Source organism: Macaca mulatta, chromosome 8, assembly GCF_049350105.2.
Source record: "Macaca mulatta isolate MMU2019108-1 chromosome 8, T2T-MMU8v2.0, whole genome shotgun sequence".
NCBI classification, from domain to species: Eukaryota; Metazoa; Chordata; class Mammalia; order Primates; family Cercopithecidae; genus Macaca; species Macaca mulatta.
Window position 1 is genome coordinate 41,663,366 of NC_133413.1, and position 27,108 is coordinate 41,690,473.

Below are 27,108 nucleotides of genomic sequence, written 5' to 3' on the forward strand. Positions count from 1 at the left end.
AGACAATTCACAGTATTTACTTGAATTTCAGTATAGACTATGTGTTCTCAAATATTTCCTATATCTCTATGAATGGACAATTTTCAGTATGCCACAGTTAGTGTTGCTTAGTCCTTCATAAGACAGTCAGTGAAAAATGTTCAAAGTGTAGATTTGTCAGCAGATGAAGACAGCAGAAGGTGTATCTTTATGTTTATGTTTTTTTCTCCTCATTCAGCATTAACAGAGACTAGACCCTTACATTACTCTAGTAGGTTCATTGTAAATATTTTAAGCTTGAAATATGTTTTGAAGTAGAATTTTCTACATTGGAATTAATTTTTATATTTAAGTCCTTATGAAAATTTTATATGCAATTTTTTGCTGTCTTTACATGCCATTTTTTCTGTTAAATTCAATACATGTTAACATTTTATAAATCCGTGTTGTTGTTTCTTTCCAGAAAAAAAATCTTTCAAAACTATTACCCCAATATCTGGAAATATACATTATAGTGGAAAAAGCTTTGGTAAGTATGCTTTCAAGAGGTCTTTCAAAAAGGAGCTAAGTATGCTTTCAAGAAAGAACTTTCCTTCTTGCCTTCCTGTCTTCTCTTTTCTCTCTTCCTCCTCCTTTCCCTTCCTCCATTGTCTCCCTATTTTATTCCTCTCCTCTCTTTTCCTCCCCTCCCCTCTGTCTTCCCTTTTCTTCCTCTACCCCTCCTTCATTCACTCTCTCCCTTTGTTCCCCCCCCTTCTTCTCCTTGTTATGAAGATTATCCTAGCCTCATCAAATAAGTTAACGAATTTTCTTCTTCTTATAGTCTCTTTGAGAATTTAGATGTTATGAGTATGACTCCTTCCACATATAGTTGAAAGAATTTACTCTGAAACCCTGTAGACCTTAAGTTTTCTTTGGGTAAATATTTTAAAGTACATATTAAATTTCTTTACATATGATATACATAGGGAAGTTTAGATTTTCTTTAAACTTGTTTTACTTTCTACAAGCTAGATTGCTATGGTTTGAATGTGTTCCCTTCATAATTCATGTATTAAAACGTAATGGCCAATGTTATGGCTTTAAGGAATGAGGCAATTCTGCCACTAAAGATTCTTCCCTCATGTATGGGATTAAGTCTCCTATAAAACAGACTTCATGTAGCATTCTGTAGCTTGCCTTTCTGCTTTCCTCCCTATGAGGACATAGCAAAAAGGTCCTCACCAGACCAGTTTGTGGTGCCTTGATCGCAGATTTCTCAGCCTCTAGGACTATGAACAATAAATTTGTGTCCTTTACAAACTGCCCAATCTGTCATATTCTGTCATAGCAGCACAAATGGACCAACACAGAAGTTGGTATCAGGAGTAGGTGTTGCCATAGCAAGTGTCTAAAAATGTGGAAGTAATTTTGGTACCTAGCAATGGGTTGAAGCAGGAGCTGTTTTGAAGTAAATAATGGAAAAAGCTTGTATTACTGCGAATGGAGTATGAAGGGTGATTCTGATGAGTGCTCAGAGGAAGAGAAGGGAATTAGGGAAGTTGTGAATCTTTTTAGAGATCAGTGGTTATGAACAGTTTTTAGAAATTACTTAAGTGGTCATGAACAGAATGCTGGTAGAAATATGGACAGTAAAGGCTATTCTTATGAGAGCTCAGATGGAAGTGAAGTCCAAGGTACCGGAAACTGGGAGAAAGACCACTCTTGTTATAAAGTGGCCAATCACTTGACTGAGTTAAGCCCATGCCGTTGAACTTTATGGAAGACAGAACTTAAGAATGATGAACTCAGGTATTTGGCAAAAGAAATCTAAGCAGCAAGGTGTTCAGGATGCTGCATGCCTTTTTCTACTTATTTATAGTAAAATTTGAGACAAGATAAATGGTTTAAATATAGATTTTATAATTAAAAGGGAAGAAGAATGTAAAAATTTGAAAAACTCGCAGCCTGGCCCTGTAAAAACAAACAAACAAACAAAAAAAACAAACAACAACAAAAAAAACGGTGGAGGCAGGAGTGGGGGTGGGGTAAGTATGTATGGTAGAATAGCAAGAGTGTGTCAAGTGACCTTTAAAGAAAATTGGTGTGGATAGAGGAAGTCAGCTGCTATTTATCAACACAAGAGGAGAATAACCCCAAAGACATTTTAGAGATCTTCAAGGCTGCCTTCCTATTACTGTTATGCCCAGACCGTTTGTTCCCCAAAGAAGACCACCAGAGTCCAGAGTCAAAGCCAAGCGGCAAGGATCTTTACTACAAGTTCGAACTTGGTCCCTCCATTCCACAGCATACGGGAGGGCCTCGAACAATGCGAGTGCTTGCTTTTTATAGCCCGATGTAAACAGGATATGTAAAGTTACAGGGAACAAGGTAATTCTCTCGGTTACAGCATTACAATTGGTTAACATTATACATTTGGCATTCCTTATCGGAGATCTCCCAGGTGATGTTTTTCTGAAGTTTGAAAGCTGGACTCAGGAAGTTGGGAGATATATGGGGGATGTGCCTCATTCCTTTCATTACAAGCTCAGCGTGCTAGGGATTTGTAAGCAAGACAAGTTAAAGAGAGAAGCCAGAATGCTTATAGGACCTTGAGACTTACTACACACCGGGGCCACCTCAGGTCTAAGATCCTTGCATCACAGCCAGGCACTTCTCTGCTGCCCTGGCTGTAGCTCAGCTGGGCCCAGGTGCATCTCAGACTGTAATTTCAAAGGGTGCAGACTGTGAACCTTGGCTGTGTCCACCTGGTGCTAACTCTCCAGGCTCACAGAGTGCAAGAGCTGTGGTGGCATGGCTACCTCCACCTCTATTTCAAAGGATGCTTCAGAGAGATCCCACCAAGGCAATGTCTAGCAGAGACATAGGTGCTGGACCACCCACAACACTGCAGAACTATAGAGCAACCAGGAAGGAACGACAGCCTGGGAAAGCGGCGTGCATGCATTTTCAATGTGTGAGAGCTGAAGCATGGGCTGCACACAGCAAAGCCTTTGGGGCTCAAATCCCACCCCGGTGTGTCTCATGGGTGGGTCATGGAGTCAAAGAAGATCATTTGCAGGCCCTAAAATTTAATATTGTTTGCTCTGTTGGGTTTTGCATTGGTTTGGGACCTGCTGTTCCCTTCTTCTTGACTCTTTCTTCTGCCTGAAATGGGAATGTCTGTCCTATGCCTGTCCCACCGTTGTATCTTGGAAGCGTATAACTTGTTTGATTTCATAGACTCACAGCTGGAAATTAATTTGCCTCAGGATAAATCTTGCCTTGAGTCTTACTCATATAATGTTTAGGTGAGATTTTGAAATTAGACTTAAAAACTGATGATAGAACAAGTTAGGATTTTTTAGGACTATTTGGATGGGATGAAGGTATTTTGTACGTGAGAATGATATGAGTTTTGGGAAACTAGGGATGGAATGTTAGGGTTTGAATGTGTTCCTTCCAAAATTCAGGTATTAAAACTTAATGGCTAAGGTGATGGTATTAAGGAATGGGACCATTTAGAGGTGATTAGTGCATGAGGAACTTCTTCCCTTGTGGATGAGATTAAGGCCCTTATAAAAGCACTGTGTAGCTTGCTCTTCTGCATTCTGCCATGTGAGGATATAGCAAGAAGGCCCTCACCAGGCCAGATGCTAGCAACTTGCTCTTGGACTTCTCCACTCCCAGAAATGTGAATAAATAGATTTCTCTTTTTTATAATACCCAGTGTGTGTTATTCTTTTTAGCAGGCAAATGGACTAAGGCATAGGTTTTCAAGTAATTTTTAAAAATGATCTAAATTATCAAATTTCTTAGAATGAATTTGTAACACATTCTTTTTATCTTTTAGAAATTGGTATATTTGTAGTATCAGCATTTCTAATGTTCACCAGTGATATTGGTGGGATATCCCTCTTTGCTTTTTAGCTGCATTTTACTATTTTAAACTTATTATTTTGAAAGAACTTTAGACTTACATGAAAGTTAAGAAACAGTAAAGAGATTCTTTTCACAGCTTCTCCTAAGTTAACCTCTTATTATAATCATAATATCGTAATCAAAACTTAAAAGTTAATGTTTCTACATTATTATCAACCATTATAAAAATTTTGACATTTTTCCCACAAATGTCTTTTTCCTAATTCAGTCCTCAATTATAAGATCGTACATTCCATTGAGTTGACATGTCTCTTTTTTCTACTCCAATCTGTGGCATTACTATGATCTTTGTCTTTCATGTACCTTGGCACGATTGGAGAATACATGCCAGTTATTTTGTAGAAATGTTTCTCAGTTTGGACTTGCCTGAATTTTCTTGTGGTGACATTGATAATCCATTTTATGTCTGACGAGAATATCCAAAAAAGACCTTTTCTTGTTAAGCTGTTGTTAAAGTAGTGTTGGTTTCATAAAACAAATTACAATGTCTGCCCTTTTCCTACATTCTGAATGAATGATTTTTGTACAAATACCTTTACTTATTCTTTACTTATTATTTAAATATCGGTAACCATTAACTTTTTTTAGAGAGAGAGAGAGAGAGACAGGGCCTCACTCTGTCATGCAGCGTGGAGTGCAGTGACAAAATCATAGCTCACCGCAATCTCGAACTCCTGGCCTCAACCAATCCTCCTGCCTCATTCTTCCAAGTAGCTGGGACTACAGGCATGAACCACAATGCCTGGATAATTTTTAAAAAATTTTTATAGAGACGAAGTCTCACCATGTTGTCCATGCCTCAGTTTCCCAAAGAGCTGGGGTTATAGGCATGAGCCACTGCACCTGCCCAACAATTAACCCTTACAGTCCTCTCAACCTGATATTTCTTTATGGGAAGGTTTAAAGTTATAGAATCCACTTTAATAGTTACATGATTATATGTTGTTTGAACTTTACCTTTGGCCATTTTGGCAAATGCCATTTTAAGTAATATTTTCAAATTTATGAAAATGTAATAAGTGTTTGACATCAGTATTTTCATACTTTATTATCATCCTTTGATATTGTAATCTTCTTTCATTCCTGATATTGGCAATTTATATCTTCTCTGTAACCTTTTATTCTTTTTAAAAGTATATATGTTTAAGATGTATATACATCATGATGTTTTTGTATACATAGTGTTACCTTTTTGTGGTAAAAGTACCTAAAATCTAGTCTCTTAGCAAATTTTCAGTATATAAAGCAATATTGTTAACTGTAGTTCTCACATTGTACATTAGGTCTCTAGACTTATTTATTCTACATAACCCACACTTTGTATCCTATGAATGCCGTTTCCACATTTCTTCCCACACTCTGCCCTCTGCCCATTGACAACCACCTTTTCACTTTGTTTCTATGTATCTGAATATATTTGTTTTGTTTTGTTTAGATGCCACATGTAAGTGAGATCATGTAGATTTTCTTTTCTGTGTATGGCTTATTTCACTTAGCATAATGTCCTCCAGACTCATCCATGTTTTCACAAATGACAGGACAACCATTTTCAAGGCTTAATAATATTTCTGGGTGTGTGTGTATCGTATATATATGTATATACATAATATATAATCCATAGAAACTTAAGTCCCTTATGTAAAATAGCGTAGAATTTGCTCAAATCTACACACATTCTCCCATGTACTTTAAAACAGCTCTAGATAACTTATAATACCTAATACAATGCCTAAATATTTCATTCACATGATTCAAAATAATACTTTTATGAAAAATGAAATTTCTTTTTCAGTATGATTATATGGGATCTGAAATGATGGCTGTAACACAAAAAATTGTCCAGGTTATTGGGCTTGTCAACACTGTAAGTTTTTACTTTTTCACATTTCCATTTTCATGAAAGTTTCTTTAATATAATTTCGGTTCTATCTTGGCAAATGAATAACTTAAATACTTTTTGTTAGTTCAATACTCAAAATACTGGAACATTTTCTTTATTTTTTAGTGTATCTTCTAAATGTAATAACTTGTTACTTTAAAAATGTATAATAAATTTATTTTTAGATGTTTACCCAGTTCAGATTGACTGTTATACTGTCTTCCTTGGAACTGTGGTCAAATGAAAACCAGATTTCCACCAGTGGGGATGCTGATGATATATTACAAAGATTTTTGGCGTGGAAACGGGACTATCTCATCCTACGGCCCCATGACATAGCATACTTACTTGTGTAAGCACAATGTTCTACATTAATAAAGATATCTGCATAAATAATTATTTTAAATTGGTAATTTAGTGAATTTATTGTGTTCGTCAACTTTTCGTAAGCCCCTTTGAAAGTGTTTAAAAATTAGTAGCCTTTGCCATGGAGGTACTGGTGTACTTAAAGATATAATAAAAGTAACAATAATCAATTTTGTATTAGAATAGTTTGGAGTATAAGTATTATTTCAAAAACCTGCATTTCATGAACTTCTACGATATTGACTTTACTATAGAAAACATATAATCCTTAGTTTATGAATGATGTAAAAATGGAGACTATTCAGTTAAAATTATCCATGATAAATTAATACATTTCATGTCTACTTTTTACTAGGAGCGATTTGGGTTTTTTCTTTTCACTATTTAATATGCTAAAATGCTTATCTTTAGGAGTGGTAAGATTGCCTCTTCCACAAATTAAAAATTATTTTCTCTTTAACTTTTGGTAACCAAATGAAGTTAAATTTGAGCTAATAAAATTATATCCATTTTAGGAGATGCAAAAGGAAATTACATTGGTGTTAAAGTGAATTGATTAAAGTCAATGATTTTAGTATTTTGTATAGTTTACTGGATATTACCTAGTTTGAAGCTTTATATATTTGCAAAGTCATTTTTAAAATTTTATGTAAAGAAGGTTTAATTTAATAAATAAGTTTACAAATTGTTTTGCCTAACTATGTTAATAAAAAAATTATAATAATGTAGTTACAGGAAACATCCTAAATATGTGGGAGCAACATTTCCAGGCACCATATGCAATGAAAGCCATGACGCAGGTATTGCTATGGTACGTAATTTTTATTCTTTGTTACATCACTATTTTTAAGCTGTATATTATATTTTATAAGTATTAATTTAAGTAAACAATGTATAATCACTTGATCTTTTCTGAATATGTATATTCATTATTATTTTGTTGGGACAAAATTAATAGAATCTCAGAAAGTTTATTTATTTATAAAGTTCAAACACAAAGAATATTATGTGAACAAACCTTAGTGTAACCACTCACCAACTGGTCATAATGGACACGAATATTTGCTTTAGATTTTTAAATAAATAAAGCACTAGAGCAATGTTTTTTTTTTTTTTTAATTTATTTATTATTATTATACTTTAAGTTGTAGGGTACATGTGCATAACGTGCAGGTTTGTTACATATGTATACTTGTGCCATGTTGGTGTGCTGCACCCATCAACTTGTCATTTACATCAGGTATAACTCCCAATGCAATCCCTCTCCCCTCCCCCCTCCCCATGACAGGCCCCTGTGTGAGATGTTCCCCTTCCTGAGTCCAAGTGATCTCATTGTTCAGTTCCCACCTATGAGTGAGAACATGCGGTGTTTGGTTTTCTGTTCTTGTGATAGATTGCTAAGAATGATGGTTTCCAGCTGCATCCATGTCCCTACAAAGGACACAAACTCATCCTTTTTGATGGCTGCATAGTATTCCATGGTGTATATGTGCCACATTTTCTTAATCCAATCTGTCACTGATGGACATTTGGGTTGATTCCAAGTCTTTGATATTGTGAATAGTGCTGCAGTAAACATACGAGTGCATGTGTCTTTATAGCAGCATAATTTATAATCCTTTGGGTATATACCCAGTAATGGGATGGCTGGGTCATATGGTACATGTAGTTCTAGATCCTTGAGGAATCGCCATACTGTTTTCCATAATGGTTGAACTAGTTTACAATCCCACCAACAGTGTAAAAGTGTTCCTATTTCTCCACATCCTCTCCAGCATCTGTTGTTTCCTGACTTTTTAATGATTGCCATTCTAACTGGTGTGAGATGGTATCTCATTGTGGTTTTGATTTGCATTTCTCTGATGGCCAGTGATGATGAGCATTTTTTCATGTGTCTGTTGGCTGTATGAATGTCGTCTTTTGAGAAATGTCTGTTCATATCCTTTGCTCACTTTTTGATGGGGTTGTTTGTTTTTTTTCTTGTAAATTTGTTTGAGTTCTTTGTAGGTTCTGGATATTAGCCCTTTGTCAGATGAGTAGATTGCAAAAATTTTCTCCCATTCTGTAGGTTGCCTGTTCACTCTGATGGTAGTTTCTTTTGCTGTGCAGAAGCTCTTTAGTTTAATGAGATCCCATTTGTCAATTTTAGCTTTTGCTGCTGTTGCTTTTGGTGTTTTAGACATGAAGTCTTTGCCCATGCCTATGTCCTGAATGGTACTACCTAGGTTTTCCTCTAGGATTTTTATGGTATTAGGTCTAACATTTAAGTCTCTAATCCATCTTGAATTAATTTTCATATAACGAGTAAGGAAAGGATTCAGTTTCAGCTTTCTACTTATGGCTAGCCAATTTTCCCAGCACCATTTATTAAATAGGGAATCCTTTCCCCATTTCTTGTTTTTGTCAGGTTTGTCAAAGATCAGATGGCTGTAGATGTGTGGTATTATTTCTGAGGACTCAGTTCTGTTCCATTGGTCTATATCTCTGTTTTGGTACCAGTGCCATGCTGTTTTGGTTACTGTAGCCTTGTAGTATAGTTTGAAGTCAGGTAGCGTGATGCCTCCAGCTTTGTTCTTTTGACTTAGGATTGTCTTGGAGATGCGGGCTCTTTTTTGGTTCCATATGAACTTTAAAGCAGTTTTTTCCAATTCTGTGAAGAAACTCATTGGTAGCTTGATGGGGATGGCATTGAATCTATAAATTACCTTGGGAAGTATGGCCATTTTCACGATATTGATTCTTCCTATCCATGAGCATGGTATGTTCTTCCATTTGTTTGTGTCCTCTTTTATTTCACTGAGCAGTGGTTTGTAGTTCTCCTTGAAGAGGTCCTTTACATCCCTTGTAAGTTGGATTCCTAGGTATTTTATTCTCTTTGAAGCAATTGTGAATAGTATTCCATTCATTCCTGATTTGGCTCTGTGTTTGTCTGTTACTGGTGTATAAGAATGCTTGTGATTTTTGCACATTAATTTTGTATCCTGAGACTTTGCTGAAGTTGCTTATCAGCTTAAGGAGATTTTGGGCTGAGACAATGGGGTTTTCTAAATATACAATCATGTCATCTGCAAACAGGGACAATTTGACTTCTTCTTTTCCTAACTGAATACCCTTGATTTCTTTCTCTTGCCTAATTGCCCTAGCCAGAACTTCCAACACTATGTTGAATAGGAGTGGTGAGAGAGGGCATCCCTGTCTTGTGCCAGTTTTCAAAGGGAATTTTTCCAGTTTTTGCCCATTCAGTATGATATTGGCTGTGGGTTTGTCATAAATAGCTGTTATTATTTTGAGGTACGTTCCATCAATACCGAATTTATTGAGCGTTTTTAGCATGAAGGGCTGTTGAATTTTGTCAAAAGCCTTTTCTGCATCTATTGAGATAATCATGTGGTTCTTGTCTTTGGTTCTGTTTATATGCTGGATTATGTTTATTGATTTGCGAATGTTGAACCAGCCTTGCATCCCAGGGATGAAGCCCACTTGATCATGGTGGATAAGCTTTTTGATGTGTTGCTGAATCCGGTTTGCCAGTATTTTATTGAGGATTTTTGCATCGATGTTCATCAGGGATATTGGTCTAAAATTCTCTTTTTTTGTTGTGTCTCTGCCAGGCTTTGGTATCAGGATGATGTTGGCCTCATAAAATGAGTTAGGGAGGATTCCCTCTTTTTCTATTGACTGGAATAGTTTCAGAACGAATGGTACCAACTCCTCCTTGTACCTCTGGTAGAATTCAGCTGTGAATCCATCTGGTCCTGGACTTTTTTTGGTTGGTAGGCTATTAATTATTGCCTCAATTTCAGAGCCTGCTATTGGTCTATTCAGGGATTCAACTTCTTCCTGGTTTAGTCTTGGAAGAGTGTAAGTGTCCAGGAAATTATCCATTTCTTCTAGATTTTCCAGTTTATTTGCGTAGACGTGTTTATAGTATTCTCTGATGGTAGTTTGTATTTCTGTGGGGTCGGTGGTGATATCCCCTTTATCATTTTTAATTGCGTCGATTTGATTCTTCTCTCTTTTCTTCTGTATTAGTCTTGCTAGTGGTCTGTAATTTTGTTGATCTTTTCAAAAAACCAACTCCTGGATTCATTGATTTTTTGGAGAGTTTTTTTGTGTCTCTATCTCCTTCAGTTCTGCTCTGATCTTAGTTATTTCCAGCCTTCTGCTAGCTTTCGAATGTGTTTGCTCTTGCTTCTCTAGTTCTTTTAATTGTGATGTTAGAGTGTCAATTTTAGATCTTTCCTGCTTTCTCTTGTGGGCATTTAGTGCTATAAATTTCCCTCTACACACTGCTTTAAATGTGTCCCAGATATTCTGGTATGTTGTATCTTTGTTCTCATTGGTTTCAAAGAACATCTTTATTTCTGCCTTCATTTCGTTATGTACCCAGTAGTCATTCAGGAGCAGGTTGTTCAGTTTCCATGTAGTTGAGCGGTTTTGATTGAGTTTCTTAGTCCTGAGTTCTAGTTTGATTGCACTGTGGTCTGAGAGACAGTTTGTTATAATTTCTGTTCTTGTACATTTGCTGAGGAGTGCTTTACTTCCAATTATGTGGTCGATTTTGGAGTAAGTACGATGTGGTGCTGAGAAGAATGTATATTCTGTTGATTTGGGGTGGAGAGTTCTATAGATGTCTATTAGGTCTGCTTGCTGCAGAGATGAGTTCAATTCCTGGATATCCTTGTTAACTTTCTGTCTCGTTGATCTGTCTAATGTTGACAGTGGAGTGTTGAAGTCTCCCATTATTATTGTATGGGAGTCTAAGTCTCTTTGTAAGTCTCTAAGGACTTGCTTTATGAATCTGGGTGCTCCTGTATTGGGTGCATATATATTTAGGATAGTTAGCTCTTCCTGATGAATTGATCCCTTTACCATTATGTAATGGCCTTCTTTGTCTCTTTTGATCTTTGATGGTTTAAAGTCTGTTTTATCAGAGACTAGTATTGCAACCCCCGCTTTTTTTGTTCTCCATTTGCTTGGTAAATCTTCCTCCATCCCTTTATTTTGATCCTATGTATGTCTCTGCGTGTGAGATGGGTCTCCTGAATACAGCAGACTGATGGGTCTTGACTCTTTATCCAGTTTGCCAGTCTGTGTCTTTTAATTGGAGCATTTAGTCCATTTACATTTAAGGTTAAGATTGTTATGTGTGAACTTGATCCTGCCATTATGATATTAACTGGTTATTTTGCTCGTTAGTTGATGCAGTTTCTTCCTAGCCTCGATGGTCTTTACATTTTGGCATGTTTTTGCAATGGCTGGTACCGCTTGTTCCTTTCCATGTTTAGTGCTTCCTTCAGGGTCTCTTGTAAGGCAGGCCTAGTGGTGACAAAATCTCTAAGCATTTGCTTATCTGTAAAGGATTTTATTTCTCCTTCACTTATGAAACTTAGTTTGGTTGGATATGAAATTCTGGGTTTAAAATTCTTTTCTTTAAGAATGTTGAATATTGGCCCCCACTCTCTTCTGGCTTAGAGAGTTTCTGCCGAGAGATCTGCTGTCAGTCTGATGGGCTTCCCTTTGTGGGTAACCCGACCTTTCTCTCTGGCTGCCCTTAAGATTTTTTCCTTCATTTCAACTTTGGTGAATCTGGCAATTATGTGTCTTGGAGTTGCTCTTCTCGAGGAGTATCTTTGTGGCGTTCTCTGTATTTCCTGGATTTGAATGTTGGCCTGCCCTACTAGGTTGGGGAAGTTCTCCTGGATGATATCCTGAAGAGTGTTTTCCAACTTGGTTCCATTTTCCCCCTCACTTTCAGGCACCCCAATCAGACGTAGATTTGGTCTTTTTACATAATCCCATACGTCTTGCAGGCTTTGTTCATTTCTTTTTCTTCTTTTTTCTTTTGGTTTCTCTTCTCGCTTCATTTCATTCATTTGATCCTCAATCGCAGATACTCTTTCTTCCAGTTGATCGAGTCGGTTACTGAAGCTTGTGCATTTGTCATGTATTTCTCGTGTCATGGTTTTCATCTCTTTCATTTCGTTTATGACCTTCTCTGCATTAATTACTCTAGCCATCAATTCTTCCACTTTTTTTTTCAAGATTTTTAGTTTCTTTGCGCTGGGTACGTAATTCCTCCTTTAGCTCTGAGAAATTTGATGGACTGAAGCCTTCTTCTCTCATCTCGTCAAAGTCATTCTCCGTCCAGCTTTGATCCGTTGCTGGCGATGAGCTGTGCTCCTTTGCCGGGGGAGATGCGCTCTTATTTTTGGAATTTCCAGCTTTTCTGCCCTGCTTTTTCCCCATCTTTGTGGTTTTATCTGCCTCTGATCTTTGATGATGGTGATGTACTGATGGGGTTTTGGTGTAGGTGTCCTTCCTGTTTGATAGTTTTCCTTCTAACAGTCAGGACCCTCAGCTGTAGGTCTGTTGGAGATTGCTTGAGGTCCACTCCAGACCCTGTTTGCCTGGGTATCAGCAGCAGAGGCTGCAGAAGATAGAATATTTCTGAACAGTGAGTGTACCTGTCTGATTCTTGCTTTGGAAGCTTCCTCTCAGGGGTGTACTCCACCCTGTGAGGTGTGGGGTGTCAGACTGCCCCTAGTGGGGGATGTCTCCCAGTTAGGCTACTCAGGGGTCAGGGACCCACTTGAGCAGGGAGTCTGTCCCTTCTCAGATCTCAACCTCCGTGTTGGGAGATCCACTGCTCTCTTCAAAGCTGTCAGACAGAGTCGTTTGCGTCTGCAGAGGTTTTGGCTGTGTTTGTTATTGCCCTGTCCCCAGAGGTGGAGTCTACAGAGACAGGCAGGTTTCCTGGAGCTGCTGTGAGCTCCACCCAGTTCGAGCTTCCCAGCAGCTTTGTTTACCTACTTAAGCCTCAGCAATGGCGGGCGCCCCTCCCCCAGCCTTGCTGCTGCCTTGCCGGTAGATCACAGACTGCTGTGCTAGCAATGAGGGAGGCTCCGTGGGTGTGGGACCCTCCCGGCCAGGTGTGGGATATGATCTCCTGGTGTGCCTGTTTGCTTAAAGCGCAGTATTGGGGTGGGAGTTACCCGATTTTCCAGGTGTTGTGTGTCTCAGTTCCCCTGGCTAGGAAAAGGGATTCCCTTCCCCCTTGCGCTTCCCAGGTGAGGCAATGCCTCGCCCTGCTTCAGCTCTCGCTGGTCGGGCTGCAGCAGCTGACCAGCACCGATCGTCCGGCACTCCCCAGTGAGATGAACCCAGTACCTCAGTTGAAAATGCAGAAATCACCGGTTTTCTGTGTCGCTTGCCCTGGGAGTTGGAGACTGGAGCTGTTCCTATTTGGCCATCTTGCTCTGCCCCCTCCAGCACTAGAGCAATGTTAAAGCCTCCTGCATATTTCCTCCAAGTTCAATAAATAGCAAAAATCATGAATTTGTGCTTGCAATTTTACACATACTTTATGCTATTATAATAAATATATGTATGCATAAATTATATATATTGGTTTGGGATATTGAAAATTTGTATATTGATAAAAATATTTCCTGCATAATCTACGACTAAATCATCTTTCTCAATTAAAAAATTTCACCTTTGTAACCATATAACTCCATGTTAATTTCTCTTTAAAGAAAAGTTTTATTGAAGTACAAAATATAGCATAGAGATAAAATTCCACAAGTCAAAGTATATAGCACAATTAATTTTTATCAAGTTTATACATAGGTGTAAACACTACAAAGATCAAGAAATAAGATATTATCAACACTTCAGAAGGTGCTTGTGAATCATGTGTCCTCCCACCTACTATTTGTACCAAAGGAAACCACAATCCCATTGCCGTTGTTTAATTTTACTTCTTTTTGAAGTTTATGTAAGAAGAACAGTGTGTATTCTTGTCTGCTCTATTTTGCTCAATATTATGCCTGTAACAATCATTTATGTTTTTATGGGTAGGAATAGTTTATTTATTCTTTTACTATGTATTTCTAAAAAATATGCCCTGACTATTCAAATGTGAGTATTATCTATTGACTTCCTATTATTGAAGTTAGAATGTAACATCCCAATAGTTCATCATATCCGTATTTTGACTCCTTTACTTCCCCTCTGTAATTATGTACTTCATTTGAATTGTGTCTTATTCCCTAATGAGCTAAGTAATGAACTAAGATTAAATTGCCTTTATTGTGTGCCTTTTCGTTCTTCCTAAATTTAATAAGTGCATTATACTGATTTGCACAACAATTGCTTAATAAAATTATACATTGCTTCTCGTTTTCTCCTTGTTTCAGAAATTTCTTTTTCCTTTCTTGGATACATTCTGGAGAGATTGTCTGTTTTACCAATCTATATTAGACTTGATGCATAGACAGGGTTTGAGAATTTTCAATCTGGTTTCCTTTGTATTGTATGTATCCCTCTTTCATATTTTGCTCATTTTGGTAGAAATGAGCTCCTATAATTTACTGACAAAGAAAAATGGGAAGTAAATTGTGCGAAAGTTGTATGATAGAAAAAATTTTAATTTTTTTTAATTCCAACTTTTAAATTCAAGGGTACATGTACAGGATGTGCAGGTTTGTTACCTAGTTAAAAGTGTGCTATGCTGATTAGCTGCACATATCATTCCATCACCTAGGTATTAAGCCCAGCATCCTTTAGCTCTTCTTCCTGACCCTTTCCCACCTCCCACTTCTCCAACCTCCAACAGGCTCCAGTGTGTGCTGTTCCCCCCATGTGTCCATGTGTTCTCATTATTCAGCTCCCACTTGTAAGTGAGAATATGTGGTATTTGATTTTTTGTTCCTGCCTTAGTTTGCTGAGGATAATGGCTTCCAGCTTCATCCATGTCCCTGCAAAGGACATAATCTCATTTCTTTTATGGCTGCATAGTATTACATGATGTATATGTACCACATTTTCTTTATCCAGTCTATCTTGATGGCCATTTAGGTTGATTCTGTGTCTTTGCTATTGTGACTAGTGCTGCATAAACAAATGTGTGCATGTGTCTTTATTACAGAATGATTTATACTCCTTCGGGTATATAGTCAGTAATGGTATTCATGAGTCAAATGGTATTTCTGCCTCTAAGTTGCTGAGGAATTGCCACACTGTCTTCCACAATAGTTGAACTAATTTACACTCCCATAAACAGTGTAAAAGCATTCCTTTTTCTTCATAACCTCGGCAGCATCTGTTGTTTATTGACTTTTTAATAATAGCCATTCTGACTGATGTAAGATGCTATCTCATTGTGGTTTCAATTTACATTTCTCTAATGACCAGTGATGTTGAGCCTTTTTTCATGTTTGTTGGCCACATATATTTTTTTTGTGAGGAATGTCTGTTCTTGTCCTTTGTCCACTTTATAATGTTTTTTTTTTCTTGTAAATTTGTTTGTTCCTTGTAGATGCTGGATAGTAGACCTTTGTCAGATGAGTAGATCGCAAAAATTTTCTCCCATTCTGTAGGTTGTCTGTTTACTCTCTTGATCATTTTTTTGCTGTGCAAAAGTTGTTTAGCTTAATTAGATCCCATTTTTCAATTTTGTTGCAATTGCTTTTGGCATCTTTTTCATGAAATCATTGCCCATGCCTATGTCCTGAATGGTACTGCATAGCTTCTCTTTCAGGGATTTTAGTTTAGTTTTTTTTTTTTTTTTTTTTTTTTTGAGTTAATTTTTGTATATGGTGTAAGGAAGGGGTCCAGTTTCATTCTTCTGCATATGGCTAGCCAGTTCTCCCAGCACCATTTATTAAATAGGCAATCCTTTTCCCATTGCTTGTTTTTGTTAGATCAGGTGGTTGTAGGTGTGTGGTCTTGTTTCTGGGTTCTCTACTTTGTTCTATTGGTCTGTGTGTCTGTTCTTGTACTAGTACCATGCTGTTTTGGTTACTGTAGCTTTGTTATATATTTTGTTGTACAGATTATTTCAACACCCAGGTATTAAGCCTAGTACCCATTAGTTATTCTTTCTGATCCTCTACCTCCTCCTACCCTCCATCCTCTGATAGGCGTCAGTGTGTGTTGTCCCATGTGTCTAGGTGTCCATGTGTTCTAGGTGTCTATGTGTTCTCATAATTCTAGGTGTCCACATGTTCTCATCATTTAGTTCCCACTTATAAGTGAGAACATGTGGTATTTGGTTTTCTGTTCCTGTGTTAGTTTGCTAAGGATAGTGACCTCCAGCTCCATCCATGTCCCTGCAAAAGACATAATCTCATTCCTTTTTATGGCTGCATAGTATTTAGAATGATTTATATTCCTTTGGGTATATACCCAGTAATGAAATTGCTGGGTCTAATGGTATTTCTGTCTTTGGGTCTTTGAGGAAACACCACATTGTTTTCCACAATGGCTGAACTAATTTACACTCTCACCAACAGTGTATAAGTGTTTCTCTTTCTCCACAACCTTGCCAGCATCTGCTATTTTTTTACTTTTTAGTAATAGCCACTCTTACTAGTGTGAGATGGTATCTCACTGTGATTTTGATTTGCATTTCTCTAATGTTGAGCTTTTTCTCTTATGATTGTTGGTCACATGTATTTCTTCTTTTGAAAAATGCCTGTTCATGTCCTTTGCCCAATTTTTATGGAGTTGTTAGTTTTTGCCTTCTAGTAAACTTCCTTAAGTTCCCTGCAGATGCTAGATATTAAACCTTTGTCAGATGCATAGTTGGCAAACATGTTCTCCCATTCTGTAGATTGTTTACTCTATTGAGAGTTTCTTATGCTGTGCAGAGTAAGAAACTTTAGTTTGTTCATTCTTCTGCATATGGCTAGCCAGTTCTCCCAGCACCATTTATTAACTAGGCAATCCTTTTCCTGTTAATCCATTCCTAGTTAATGAATGAAACTTTAGTTTAATTAGATCCCATTTGTCAATTTTTGGTTTTGTTGCAATTGCTGTGGCATCTTCATAATGAAATCTTTGCCCCTGCCTATGTCCTGAATGGTACTGCCTAGTACCATTCTGTCTTCCAGGGATTTTATAGTTTTGGGTTTTACATTTAAGTCCTTAATCCATCTTGAGTTAATTTTTGCATATGGTGTAAGGAAGGGGCCCTGTTTCATTCTTCTGCTTATGTCTAGTTAGTTATCTCATCACCATTTATTAAATAGAGAATTCTTTCCCCTTTGCTTGTTTTTGTTAGGTTTGTTGAAGGTCAGATAGTTGTAGGCCTGTAGTATTTCTGGGATCTCTATTCTGTTCCGTTCGTCTAGATGTCTGTTTTTCTATCAGTACCCTGCTGTTGTGGTTACTGTAGCCCTGTAGTATAGTTTGAAGTCAGGTAGCAACCATTATGCCTTCAGCTTTGTTTTTTTTTTTTTTTGTTTTTGATTTTTGTTTGTTTGTTCTTTTCTTACAATTACCTTTCTATTCAGTCCTTTTATGGTTCCATATGAATTTTAAGATACTTTTCTCTAGTTCTGTGAAGAACATAAATGGTAGTTTAACAGAAATAGTACTGAATCTATAAACTGCTTTGGGCAGCGTGACTGTTTTAACAATATTGATTCTTTCTGTCCATGAGCATGGGATGTTTTTCCATTTGTTTTTATCATCTCTGATTTCTTTGAACAGTGGTTTGTCGTTCTCCTTGTAGAGATCTTTCACCTCCCTAGTCAGCTGTATCCTAGGTATTTTTTTCTTTTCATGACAGTTGTGAATGTAAGTCCATTTATGACTTGACTCTTGACTTGGCTGTTATTGGTGTATAGGAATACCAGTGATTTTTGCATATGCTTTTGTATTCTAAGACTTTGCTGAAATTGTTTATCAGTTTAAGAAGCATTTGGGATGAGATGGTGGGGTTTCTAGAGATAGTATCATGTTATCTGCAAACAGGGATAGTTTGACTTCCTCTTTGGATGCCTTCTTTCTCTTGCCTGATTGCCGTACTAGAACTTTCAATAGTATGTTGAATAGGAGTGATGAGAGAGGGCATCCTTATCTAGTGCCACTTTTAAGGAGATATTCTTCCTGTTTACTCTTTTGCACTGTTCTGATGACAATTTTGCTGTAATTCTTACCTTTTCCTCACTATGTAATGTGTCTTCCCCATTCCTGGGCACTTTTAAGATATATTACTTTGGGTTATGACATATTAGGGGATCTGTATTAGATTTCCAGGGCTGCCATAACAAAATACTGCAAACTGAGCACTTAATCAACAGAAATGTATTGCTTCACAGTTCTGGATAAAATGGAATTCTGAAATCAATATGAACAAAGTGGCTTCTCTTAAGGACTGTGGAAAACAATCTCTTCTCTGCCTTTGCCCTAGCTTCTGGTGGTTTGCCAGAAGTCTTTGGCGTTTCTTGGCTTATGGATGCATTACCCCAATATTTGCCTTTCTGTTCACATGAAGTTCTTCCTGTGTCTCTGTCACAATATCTAAATATCTTCTTTTTATAAGAGCACCATTTATACTGGAAGTACAAGACCATATTTCCCTTTCTGACCTAGTATCAAAAGTCTAGCTTTTGGTTTTTATATTTTGCCCCAAAACATGATGGTCAGCCTAGATATCATTCCTCATATTCTGTTCTGGCTTTAACTTCTTTCAAATTCTGACACTGTAACTTTTAAACATATTTATTACAGGATAATAGGAAAGGATAGTTATTAGTTTATTTTTTCATCTGCCAATTCTGTGTTTTCAGTCACATACAAACATGTAAACAATTTTTTTTCTTTTAGCTGTGCATTACACAAATTTTTTAGTTACACATTTAAATTGATACAGAAAAATTAGATATGTTCTCAGATTTTTGTTTGTAATGCTTAAAGAGTTAAGAAATATATCATGATTTAAATAAATATCAAAGATAAATAATATGAAAAACACTTCGAGTCCACACCGTTAGCAAGCATTTTTAAATATTTTCTCACTTCAAATTTATTTTTTGTTTTTTTTGGTCTTTGAGACAGGGTCTCACTCTGTAGCCCAGGCCGGCGTACAGTGGTGCAGTCAGCTCACTGCAACCCCAAACTCCTGGGCTCAAGTCATTCTCTTGCCTTCTCCCGAATAACTGGGACTGCAAGTGTGCATCACCTTGCCGGCTATTTTACATTTTTTTTTTTTTTTTGTAGAGACGGAGTCTCACTATATTGCCCAGGCTGGTCTTGAATTCCTGGCCTCAAGCAATCCTCCTGCCTTGGCTTCCCAAAATGCTGGGATTACAGGCCTAAGCCACTGCCCCGGCCCAAATTTCTTCACTGTGATTGTGTCTGAATCTCTGGCTTCTGACCTGTCATTTCTTCACTTTAATCATTATACATAACTTTCCGGTAGGTCCCCATTCAAGCCCCCTATACATATACATAATGTTGGGTCATTTCCCATACTTTATATCTCAGCCTAAATATAAATTTCACAAAGAAGATTTTCTAACTACCATAGTTAACTGCCTTATTTTATACCCCTCCATAAAATTTTCTACTGTAGTACTTTATTTACTTAAAAGCATCTGTAACAGTCTATTTTTATATAGAAAGTTTATTGCAGATAACTGTTAATTGTCTGTCTTTCTATAATATAAGCTATAGATGTGAACAAAGTCCTTTTCTTTCATACATGCCATTATATTCCTACCATCTATCATAATGCCTGACACATGAGTACTCTGAATTGATATCTATTCATTGAATGAACTGATTTAATGAGAAAGTGGAATAAATGTGTTTTATTGTATCAGAAATACCACCTGTTCAAAGCTCTAGAATTTTGGCATGCAAAATTTAAAATCAGAGACTATCATAGTTTGATTACTTGTTTCATGCTTCTTAATCAGTAAATTATGGCAGATAAATAAATGGTATACCAAAATAATTTTTGTGACGTATGTGCGATATAAAAAGTATTAAAATAGAAAATAAGATAGTAAAAATATTTCAAGTTATTACTTGCTTTTGTTTTCACACATAATAGTTTTCTCTTTAATGTCTTTATTTTAGTATCCAGATGCAATAGATTTGGAGGGATTTTCGGTTATTATAGCTCAACTGCTTGGCCTTAATGTAGGATTAACATATGATGACATCACTCAGTGTTTCTGTCTGAGAGCTACATGCATCATGAATCATGAAGCAGTGTAAGATGTTTTCTTAATTAATTTCACTTATATTTTTATAAGGTTGTTTCCAAAATGTGATAAAGTTTTTAAACTTTTATATTCCACACCACATTGATGGCTAGAAAGGTATATCATGCTTGAAAAGTTATCACACAAAAATTTTCTATACTTAGGGATATATACTATAGATTGATCTATATCTACGTCTGTGCACACACATACACATCACTGACATCGCATTCATATTCTTTCTTGTCATGCCCAACTTTTAAGCAGAGGTTTCAAAACTTGATTGCTTTGTACCCATCTTAAACAAAAGTCTTAATTTTGTAAACAATACTTTTAATTTTCAGTTGGAAATTATATGGTCCAAGTAGAAGATATCTTCTGAGTCCCTATCTATTTATCCCCTAATTTTGTGTGAAGAGATTTTAGTGCCCAGTATTTGTAGCTTTTTGCATGAGCGTCTTGCAAAGGTATGGTAATGCTTATTCTTATTAAAACAAAGTATTTTAAAATAGTAGAGACAATTTGATTAAATAACATTATTCTGTGTAATATTTCTCTTACTTTTTCATAGTTGTTCCACAACAAATGGGTGTTAATACAAGCGAAAGCATTTCTTTTTGCTCTTAAACTTCCAACTCTGAAACTTTAGAAGTTATACATTAATTTCCTTGGAGGCTTAAAGGACTACCCAGAACCTCTGTCATCTCAGATTTTGCAGTTTAAGTATTTGCTATCTGAGACATGATTGTCTAAAATAGTGCTATAGTGCCATCTAATAAATGATTGTCTAACATGGTGCTGTCCAATAGAAATAAAATATGAGTCACATATGTAATTTTAAATTTTCTAGAAGCTTTAACAAGGAGAAATTAATTGCAGTAATATATTTTAATGATGTATTTTATGTAACCCAGTAGATCCAAAATATTATCACTTTAACAAGTAGCCAAAATAAAAATTGTTAATTCGTTATGTTCTATTCTAGTGTAGATGTGTATTTGTGTTGGGTATGGATTGTGGGAGAAAGAACAGAGTCCAGGGTCACACCAATGTTATCAGCCTTAGCCACTGAAAGAATGGAGTATTCAGCAACTGAGAACAGACATGGTTGTGATAAGTAGTTCAGTACCACATATGGTATATTTGAAATGTCTGTTGTACATCTATTAGACATTTCTCCTAGACATACTAGTGGAAATATACCTGTGAACATGTAAATAAAGATCTCCCCAGGACTTATATTTTAGTGTGAAATTTAGGTAATATGAGATGAAATTTTGAAAATTAAAAGTAATGAAACTTATTTTTACATAATGCAAAAGTGCTATATAGAAAAATATTGAAAGTGGAAGGAAAATGAAGAGGGGGCACAATTTAAGATAGTGTTGTCAAGAAAGATCTCTCTGGGAGGTAACACTTGAGCAGACATCTGACTGAAATGAAGGAAGAAAGCTTGAACTGTATAACAGAAGAGAACACTATGTAGAGGGAACAATAGATAGATGTTGAGATATAGAGATATGTAAATGCATAGATACATGGATACATAGATTTAACCACCATACCTTATCGCATTACTTTGATGAGAAAATACGTTTTTAATTTGTTTGTTTGGTTTGAGACGGAGTCTTGCTCTGTCGCTCTGGAGTGCAGTGGCGCGATCTCGGCTCACTGCAAGCTCCACCTCCCTGGTTCACGCCATTCTCCTGCCTCATTCTCCCGAGTAGCTGGGACTACAGGCGCCCGCCACTACGCCCGGCTAATTTTTTGCATTTTTAGTAGAGACGGGGTTTCACTGTGTTAGCCAGGATGGTCTGGATCTCCTGACCTCATGATCCGCCTGCCTCGGCCTCCCAAAGTGCTGGGATTACAGGCGTGAGCCACCGCGCCCCGCTGAAAATAGGTTTTCAATGCAATTTTTAAAGAGAATGTTAAAGATAAGCAATATTAAAATTGAATTATCGTTGGTTTAATCTCTGCTAAGGTATAGATTTTGGGGTGGCCATCTTGTGATTTATATGATTATGTATGGAGTGTTGTTTAGATGTGGTTTTATTAGCAAGGTTTATTTGCCTGAGGAATATTATTTTATTTTAGGAGTGCCAGAGGTATAAAGATTTTTAGCAACTGCAGCATGCATGACTATAGATATTTTGTTTCAAAATTTGAGGCTAAATGCCTTCAGAAGCTTTCAAATTTGCAACCATTACATCAAAATCAACCAGTGTGTGGTAATGGGATTTTGGAATCCAATGAAGAATGTGACTGTGGTAATAAAAAGGTGAGTAACAAAGATTGAAACGCGAGCACAGTTTTTATGTTTCTGATAAAACATAAGACATGTTTGTCATGGTATATATAATATATGCAACTATGCCATTAATTTATAACTGAAATATGAGAAAGAGGATGAGTTAAGATGTATAAATCACATTCCCACACTTCTTAAATTGAGAAGGCAAGTCTCTCATTAACACTAGGTTTGCATATCTGTTTCCAATCATGCCAGCAGATTGATTTTGAATATATTGGCTAAATGAAGTCCTTTTTATTATCCACATCTCAGTTCCTAACTCATTTGGCTTCATTATCTATTTTCTCTACAAACTTCTACTAAATTTGGTCCAAATTTTGTCCTATCTCTTGTTCTTTCAAGAATTGCTAAACATTGTAATGAGGTTTTTAAATCCTTCTCAGGCATTCCTGCATTTGCAAATTTTTGAATGACCAAAATTTGTTTTATTTATTCGTTTAAAAATATATGCATACACCTGATTATAATTTCATCAATCAAATGTTCAATGAACATTATTTTCAACAGGTGAGATGACATACTTAATCCACTTTAATTGTTGTCCCATAATATTTAACAATTTGTCTCTATTTCAATAAAGTTTCTTCATGATTTATCCCCCAACAGTTACATGAATTCCTCCTCCCTACATAAACAGCTGTCACCACATTTTAACACACCGTTAAATTCTCTCAATTTCTCTTAAGTCATCCTATATTTCACAAGGTAAAGCCTATATGTAAGAGTCTGTGTGTGTCTATATATGTGTATATACACACACATATATCACACTTAAATGTATGTAGTACATACATAGCACACACACACATATATGTGTATATATATACCAGTTTCCAATTATCTCATATTTTCCCATGCTATCTTAGTTTCCTGATAAGCTGTACTGTGCTCATCTTGCAGTCTGCTACCCCTAAATATGGTATCATTTACCTGCCAATAAATACTAGCTATTTTTTATGAAGCATAAAATAAAGCAATACAATCTGGGTCTAGGTCTTCACATTTTAGGTTTCTACAACTATAGAATGTAGGCAGATTAACACTAAGAGCACATATAGCCAGTGTCCCATCAGTATTCCCTTTATATTTGCTGTTCCAGCAGTACTTTTGTTTCAAGTATCAGAGACTTTCTGCTGGAGTGTGCCTCCTGTTACCTCAGTGGTATGTGCATCCATTAGCACGGTGAGCTCAGTGTGCTTGGAAACAAATGATCAGCCATCAGATAATTATGATGGTCAGTCCCAGATTCCTTTCTCCTTGTGAGGGAATTCTCTGAGGCATTTTCTACATCAGAGTTCTTTAACTGTGGCCAGTTGGTTAAATCCAGCTGCTGCCTGCCTCTTCTTGTAAATGAAATTTTATTGAAATACAGCCATGCCCATGTGTTTGAATGTTGTCCATGGCTGCTTTTGTGCTATAATAGCAGAGGTAAATAGTTGCAACAGATACTATATGACAAGTAAGTCTGGAAAAACTATTTGATTTTTTACAAAAAATGTTTGTTAATCGAAAGGGAATTTAGAGAGTAATTTGAACTATATGAAAGTTAAATGAAATGAAAACCAAGACATTTCAGAAAGATTCTATACAGAATCTGTAATAACACCCCTGACACCAGAGGCCCTGAAACACTGTTACAGTTATCACAGATTCTATATCCAGTCATTTTGAAAACCAATTGTAGACATTTTGTAAAATAAATAAAGTTATACGTTTCTACTAACAGCAGTGAAGAAAAAATTTCTTATACAAGACTAAGAAATAAAAGGTATCAAACTCAGAAAAGAAGTTAAATTGTCTCTGCAGATGACTTGATCATATTTATAGAAAACCCTAGTGTCCAACAAAAAATTAGAACTAATAAATACAGTAAAGTTGCAGGATACAAAATCAATATACAAAAATCAGTAGCTCTTCCTACACTAACAACAAACTGTATGAAAAAGAAATCAAGAACACAGTCTCATTTACAATATCTACAAAAAATAAATACTTGGGAATAAATTTAACCAGGGAGATGAAAGATCTGTATACTGAAAACTATAAAGCATTGTTGCAGGAATGAAAGGAAACAGATAAATGGAAAGATAAACCATGTTCAAGAACTGGAAAAGTTAATATTGTTAAAATATCTATAGCGGTTAAAGTGATCTACAGATTCAATGTAATCTCTATCAAAGTTCCAGTAACATTTTGCACTAAAATAGAAAAACAATTCTCAAATTTATAAGAAACCCCGTAAGACCTTAAAACCCAAGCAATTCTGAGTGAAAAGAGCAAAGTCGGAGGCATCACAATACCTGACTTCAAAATATCCTACAAAGCTGTAGTAATCAAAACAGCATGATAATGACATAAAAACACATAGACCAATGAAACAGAGTATAGAGCCCCAAAATAAATGGACACATTTATAGTCAATTGATTTGTGACAATAAAGGATGTCTACTAACTATCCAGTTTACTAACTGTATATTCACATGTAGAAGAATAAAATTAGACCCTTGTCTCACAAAATATAAAAAACCAATGCAAAACAGACTAAAGATTTAAAACTAAGACCTGAAACTATATAATTATTAGAAGAAAATATAGGAAAAAGCTCCACAACATTGAATCTGGCAATGATTCATAAATATGGCACCAAAAACACAGACAACAAAAACAAAAATAGAGAAATGGAATTATATCTAACTAAAAAGCTTCTACACAACAAGAAAACAGTCAACAGATTAAAGGGAGAACTTAAGGAATTGGAGGAAATATTTGCAAACTATACATCTAATAACAGATTAATATAAAAATACATAAGGAACCTCAACCACTCAATAGCAGGAAAACAATCCAGTTAAAAATGGGCAAAGGACCTCAATAGACATTTCTCAAAATAAGACATACAAATGGATGAAAGGTATATGAAAATATGCTCAAAATCACTAATAATCTGAGTAATTCAAATTAAAATCAGAAAGAGATATTACCTCACATCTGTCAGAATACTATCATCAAAATAGATGACTGATAACAGATGTTGGTAAGGGTGTGAAGTAAAGGAAACCCTTGCATGCTATGATGGAAATATAAATTAGTACAGCCATTACAAAAACAGTATGGAGGTTCATAAAAAAATTAAAACTTCATATAATCCAGTGATCCCATTACTGGGTATATATTCAAAGGAAATAATAGCAGTATGTTGAAGAGATGTCTGCACTCCCATTTTAATTTCAGCCTCATCTACAATAGCCAAGGAATGAACCTAAGTGTCTATCAGTGAATAAATGGATTAAAAATCTGGTAGAGATACACAATGGAATACTACTCAGCCTTTTTTAAAAGAAGAAAATCCTGCAGTTGGTGACAACATGGATAAAACTGGAGGACATATGTTAAGTGAAATAAGGCAGGCATAGAAAGACAAATACATCGTCTTCTCACTTATTGTGGAATTTAAAAATGTGAAACATGTACCAGCCAGGAGTAGAATGGTGCTACCAGGGGCTGGGGGTGGGAAACTGGGGTGATGGTGGTTAAAGGATACAGAATTTAAATGAGATAGGAGGCATAAGTTCATGGCGACTATGGTTAATAAAGATGAATTGTATACTTGAAAATTGCTAAGAAAGTAGATTTTAAGTGTTTTCACCACAAAATAATCACAAGTTCGTGTGGTAATGCATGGGTGTGTTAGCTTGGTTTAGCCATTTTAGAATGTATACATGTATCAAAACATTGTGCTGTATATCATTAATGTATAAATTTTTGTTTTTCATTTTTAAAAATGTATTTTTTTAAAAAATCAACAATAATGGTCATTAAAGTTGAAATATAACTAAAGATCTTATACAGATATTATAAAATGGTAAGATAATATCACACACATATAAGTAAACAACAATCAGATAAAATGGACAAATTATTCTAAAATTGTATTTATAAACACTAACATGAATTGATATTTAAAAAGTGAATAAATAGCCTTAAAGGAAATCATATCTATATTTCACAACCTCTCATCAGAGAGAAGTTCATACCACATGACTCTACAAGTAATTATTTAAAAGTTAAGGAATTCTACTGATTTTAGTCTTAGGAAAAAACCTAATATGCCCTAACATCTTTGAGGATAAAATAATCTTGATGCAAAAATCTGATGAAGATATTTCAAGAATAGTTTTTATGTGTTTTTAATTGATACATCATAGTTGTACATATTTTGGAGGTACATGTTATATTTTGATACATGTATACAATGTGAAATGTTCAAATCAGAGTAACTGGGATATCTTTTATTTGTGTTGAGAACATTACAATTCTCTTCTAGCTATTTTAAAATATGCAATATGCAATAAATAATTTTAAACTGTAATTTACTTATTGTGTTACTGGACACTAGAACTTATGTTTTCTATTTAGTTGTATTTCTATACCCATTAACCAACTTCTATTCATCCCACTTTCCTTCCCAGCCTCTGGTAACAACCATTCTACTCTCTGCCTCCGTGAGACCCACTTTATTGGCTTCCACACATGATTAATTGCCTTCCTGTGTCTGACTTATTTCACTTAAGATAATGTCCTCCAGTTACATCCATGTTGCTGCCACTGACAGGATTTCATTCTTTTTATGGCTGAATAATATTCCA

The 27,108-nt window shown here is 35.9% G+C and overlaps 1 protein-coding gene across 1 annotated transcript in view; it reads left to right on the forward strand.

Moving 5' to 3' along the window:
* ADAM18 (ADAM metallopeptidase domain 18) overlaps positions 1–27,108 on the forward strand; it is a 151,754-nt gene that overhangs the window by 49,935 nt on the left and 74,711 nt on the right. Inside the window, exons 7-12 of the mRNA XM_015145216.3 lie at positions 443–508; positions 5,693–5,764; positions 5,965–6,131; positions 6,875–6,956; positions 20,021–20,157; positions 22,246–22,429. Of these exons, the coding sequence (XP_015000702.3) occupies positions 443–508; positions 5,693–5,764; positions 5,965–6,131; positions 6,875–6,956; positions 20,021–20,157; positions 22,246–22,429 (708 nt within the window). The remainder of the gene's footprint in view (positions 1–442; positions 509–5,692; positions 5,765–5,964; positions 6,132–6,874; positions 6,957–20,020; positions 20,158–22,245; positions 22,430–27,108) is intronic.